The sequence below is a fragment of the Oncorhynchus mykiss genome, chromosome 13 (assembly GCF_057628025.1).
Source record: "Oncorhynchus mykiss isolate SJ-2025 chromosome 13, ASM5762802v1, whole genome shotgun sequence".
Classification (NCBI taxonomy): Eukaryota; Metazoa; Chordata; class Actinopteri; order Salmoniformes; family Salmonidae; genus Oncorhynchus; species Oncorhynchus mykiss.
Genome location: NC_143034.1, coordinates 1,732,501 through 1,737,500, shown reverse-complemented (window position 1 = coordinate 1,737,500; position 5,000 = coordinate 1,732,501). Strand labels below are relative to the sequence as shown.

Here is a 5,000-nt window from a genome sequence, read left to right as displayed (position 1 = left end):
GAACCAATAAGTCCTGATGAGTGTTGAGGCAGTACAACAGTAGCTCCAATAAGTCCTGATGAGTGTTGTGGCAGTACAACAGTAGAACCAATAAGTCCTGATGAGTGTTGTGGCAGTAGAACCAATAAGTCCTGATGAGTGTTGTGGCAGTACAACAGTAGAACCAATAAGTCCTGATGAGTGTTGTGGCAGTAGAACCAATAAGTCCTGATGAGTGTTGAGGCAGTAGCTCCAATAAGTCTTGATGAGTGTTGTGACAGTACAACAGTAGAACCAATAAGTCCTGATGAGTGTTGAGGCAGTACAACAGTAGATCCAATAAGTCCTGATGAGTGTTGAGGCAGTACAACAGTAGAACCAATAAGTCCTTATCTGTCTGTTTCTGATATTGTGGTTTATCTTCGTTCTCCAGCCGGTGAGGAACCACAACCCGTGGATGCTCCTGTTCTTCATCTCCTTCCTCCTCATCGTCAGTTTCTTCGTCCTCAACATGTTCGTGGGCGTCGTCGTGGAGAACTTCCACAAGTGTCGTCAGGACCAGGAGGAAGAGGAGGCCAAGGCCCGGGAGGAGAAAAGAGCCAAGAGAGCAGAGAAGAGGAGGAGGAGTAAGAGGGAGGGAGGGAGGGAGGGAGGGAGGGAGGGGGAGGAGAAGAGAGCAGAGAGGAGAAGTAAGGGAGGGAGGGAGGGAATGAGGGAACGAGGGAGGGAGGGAGGGGAGAAGAGAGCCAAGAGAGCAGGGAGGGGAGAAGAGAGCCAAGAGAGCAGGGAGGGAGGGAGGGAGGGAGGGAAGAGATGTTGCCCCTGAGTTAGGTGTGACACATACTGTTTCCTACACACACACACACAAACACACACACACACACACACACACACACACACACACACACACACACACACACACACACAGACCCAAACACACACAACCCTCTATCTGCAGTCTGTCGAAGTGTTCAGCTCAGTGACATAAACTTTCTGGCAAACAGAGACGCTTTTCTGGCCAAAGACACCTTGAGATGGTGATGGATAGGATGGAACTCCTGAGGCAGCAGTTTCATCTACACACACACACACACACAAACACACACACACACACTGTCACAACTCTCTGGCAGTAGCTTCATCGATGACCTCATAGCAGAAGCATAAGGAGATTTTTACTGTTGTCCCTGAGACCTGATCTGCAGACGACCAGTTTAATGACCACTTTACTCTGTGTGTCTGTAACAGAGGCCCAGGAGAGGCCCAGGAGAGGCCCAGTTTAATGACCAGGTTACTCTGTGTGTCTGTAAAAGAGGCCCAGGAGAGGCCCAGGAGAGGCCCAGTTTAATGACCAGGTTACTCTGTGTGTCTGTAACAGAGGCCCAGGAGAGGTCCAGGAGAGGCCCAGTTTAATGACCAGGTTACTATGTGTGCTTGTAACAGAGGCCCAGGAGAGGCCCAGTTTAATGACCACGTTACTCTGTGTGTCTGTAACAGAGGCCCAGGAGAGGCCCAGTTTAATGACCACGTTACTCTGTGTGTCTGTAACAGAGGCCCAGGAGAGGCCCAGTTTAATGGCCAGGTTACTCTGTGTGCCTGTAACAGAGGCCCAGGAGAGGTCCAGGAGAGGCCCAGTTTAATGACCAGGTTACTATGTGTGCCTGTAACAGAGGCCCAGGAGAGGTCCAGGAGAGGCCCAGTTTAATGACCACGTTACTCTGTGTGTCTATAACAGAGGCCCAGTTTAATGACCAGGTTACTCTGTGTGCCTGTAACAGAGGCCCAGTTTAATGACCAGGTTACTCTGTGTGTGTGTTCCAGAGGCCCAGGAGAGGCCCAGTTTAATGACCAGGTTACTCTGTGTGTCTGTAACAGAGGCCCAGGAGAGGCCCAGTTTAATGACCAGGTTACTCTGTGTGTCTGTAACAGAGGCCCAGGAGAGGCCCAATTTAATGACCAGGTTACTCTGTGTGTCTGTAACAGAGGCCCAGGAGAGGCCCAGTTTAATGACCAGGTTACTATGTGTGCCTGTAACAGAGGCCCAGTAGAGGCCCAGGAGAGGCCCAGTTTAATGACCAGGTTACTATGTGTGCCTGTAACAGAGGCCCAGGAGAGGTCCAGGAGAGGCCCAGTTTAATGACCAGGTTACTATGTGTGCCTGTAACAGAGGCCCAGGAGAGGCCCAGTTTAATGACCAGGTTACTCTGTTTGTCTGTAACAGAGGCCCAGGAGAGGTCCAGTTTAATGACCAGGTTACTCTGTGTGCCTGTAACAGAGGCCCAGGAGAGGCCCAGTTTAATGACCAGGTTAATCTGTGTGTCTGTAACAGAGGTCCAGGAGAGGCCCAGGAGAGGCCCAGTTTAATGACCAGGTTACTCTGTGTGTCTGTAACAGAGGCCCAGGAGAGGTCCAGGAGAGGCCCAGTTTAATGACCACGTTACTCTGTGTGCCTGTAACAGAGGCCCAGGAGAGGTCCAGGAGAGGCCCAGTTTAATGACCAGGTTACTCTGTGTGTCTGTAACAGAGGCCCAGGAGAGGCCCAGTTTAATGACCAGGTTACTCTGTGTGTATGTAACAGAGGCCCAGGAGAGACCCAGTTTAATGACCAGGTTACTCTGTGTGTCTGTAACAGAGGCCCAGGAGAGGCCCAGTTTAATGACCACGTTACTCTGTGTGTATGTAACAGAGGCCCAGGAGAGGCCCAGGAGAGGCCCAGTTAATGACCAGGTTACTCTGTGTGTCTGTAACAGAGGCCCAGGAGAGGCCCAGGAGAGGCCCAGGAGAGGCCCAGTTAATGACCAGGTTACTCTGTGTGTCTGTAACAGAGGCCCAGGAGAGGCCCAGTTTAATGGCCAGGTTACTCTGTGTGTCTGTAACAGAGGCCCAGGAGAGGCCCAGGAGAGGCCCAGGAGAGGCCCAGTTTAATGACCAGGTTACTCTGTGTGTCTGTAACAGAGGCCCAGGAGAGGCCCAGGAGAGGCCCAGTTAATGACCAGGTTACTCTGTGTGTCTGTAACAGAGGCCCAGGAGAGGCCCAGGAGAGGCCCAGTTTAATGACCAGGTTACTCTGTGTGTCTGTAACAGAGGCCCAGGAGAGGCCCAGGAGAGGTCCAGGAGAGGCCCAGTTTAATGACCACGTTACTCTGTGTGTATGTAACAGAGGCCCAGGAGAGGCCCAGGAGAGGCCCAGTTAATGACCAGGTTACTCTGTGTGTCTGTAACAGAGGCCCAGGAGAGGCCCAGGAGAGGCCCAGGAGAGGCCCAGTTAATGACCAGGTTACTCTGTGTGTCTGTAACAGAGGCCCAGGAGAGGCCCAGGAGAGGCCCAGGAGAGGCCCAGTTTAATGACCAGGTTACTCTGTGTGTCTGTAACAGAGGCCCAGGAGAGGCGAAGGAGAGGCCCAGGAGAGGCCCAGTTTAATGACCAGGTTACTCTGTGTGTATGTAACAGAGGCCCAGGAGAGGCCCAGGAGAGGCCCAGTTTAATGACCAGGTTACTCTGTGTGTATGTAACAGAGGCCCAGGAGAGGCCCAGGAGAGGCCCAGTTTAATGACCAGGTTACTCTGTGTGTCTGTAACAGAGGCCCAGGAGAGGCCCAGTTTAATGACCAGGTTACTCTGTGTGTCTTTAACAGAGGCCCAGGAGAGGCCCAGTTTAATGACCAGGTTACTCTGTGTGTCTGTAACAGAGGCCCAGGAGAGGCCCAGGAGAGGCCCAGTTAATGACCAGGTTACTCTGTGTGTCTGTAACAGAGGCCCAGGAGAGGCCCAGGAGAGGCCCAGTTTAATGACCAGGTTACTCTGTGTGTCTGTAACAGAGGCCCAGGAGAGGCCCAGTTTAATGACCAGGTTACTCTGTGTGTGGGTTCCAGAGGCCCAGGAGAGGCCCAGTTTAATGACCAGGTTACTCTGTGTGTGGGTTCCAGAGGCCCAGGAGAGGCCCAGTTTAATGACCAGGTTACTCTGTGTGTCTGTAACAGAGGCCCAGGAGAGGTCCAGTTTAATGACCAGGTTACTCTGTGTGTCTTTAACAGAGGCCCAGGAGAGGCCCGGTTTAATGACCAGGTTACTCTGTGTGTCTTTAACAGAGGCCCAGGAGAGGCCCAGTTTAATGACCAGGTTACTCTCTGTGTCTATAACAGAGGCCCAGGAGAGGCCCAGTTTATTGACCACGTTACTCTGTGTGTCTGTAACAGAGGCCCAGGAGAGGCCCTACTATGCAGACTACTCCCCGGTGCGTCTCACCATCCACACGTTGTGCACCAGCCACTACCTGGACCTCTTCATCACCGTCATCATCGCTACCAACGTCCTCACCATGAGCATGGAGCACTACAACCAGCCGCAGGTAACTATAGCAACCGCACTACGCTACAAACAGCTCCAGGTTACTATAGTAACCACGCTACACTAGAACCAGCCACAGGTAACTATAGCAACCACACTATGATACAAACAACCCCAGTTAACTATAGTAACCACACTACAATAAAACCAGCCACAGGTAACTATAGCAACCACACTGCAGTAGAAACAGCCCCAGGTTACTATAGTAACCACACTACAATACAACCAGCCACAGGTAACTATAGTAACCGCACTGCACTACAAACAGCCAAAGGTAACTATAGCAACCAAACTGCAGTACAAACAGCCCCAGGTTACTATAGTAACCACACTACAACTATAGCAACCACAGACTGGTAACTATAGCAACCTCAAACTGGTAACAAATGCAACCTCACACACTGGTAGCCATAGCAACCACAAAGTTAACTAGGACAATCGGGTACCTATAGCAACGAGTGTGATTATGTGTGTGTGTGTGTGTGTGTGTGTTCCAGTATCTGGAGGAGGGGTTGAAGTATTGTAACTACGTCTTCACTCTGGTGTTTGTTATCGAGACGGTCCTCAAACTCATCGCCTTCGGGCTGAGACGCTTCTTCAAGGAGAGGTAACACACAAACACACACACACTGCATACACACACTCTCACACACACACACACACACACACACACA

General features: G+C 51.5%; 1 protein-coding gene across 2 annotated transcripts in view; it reads left to right on the top strand.

Annotated features, from left to right (window-relative positions):
* The window catches only part of cacna1hb (calcium voltage-gated channel subunit alpha1 Hb), a 135,816-nt gene that overhangs the window by 118,265 nt on the left and 12,551 nt on the right, over positions 1-5,000 (top strand). For both annotated transcript variants that reach the window (XM_090194653.1, XM_090194652.1), the window contains 3 exons: positions 413-605; positions 4,176-4,327; positions 4,824-4,933. In XM_090194653.1, the coding sequence (XP_090050779.1) occupies positions 413-605; positions 4,176-4,327; positions 4,824-4,933 (455 nt within the window). The remainder of the gene's footprint in view (positions 1-412; positions 606-4,175; positions 4,328-4,823; positions 4,934-5,000) is intronic.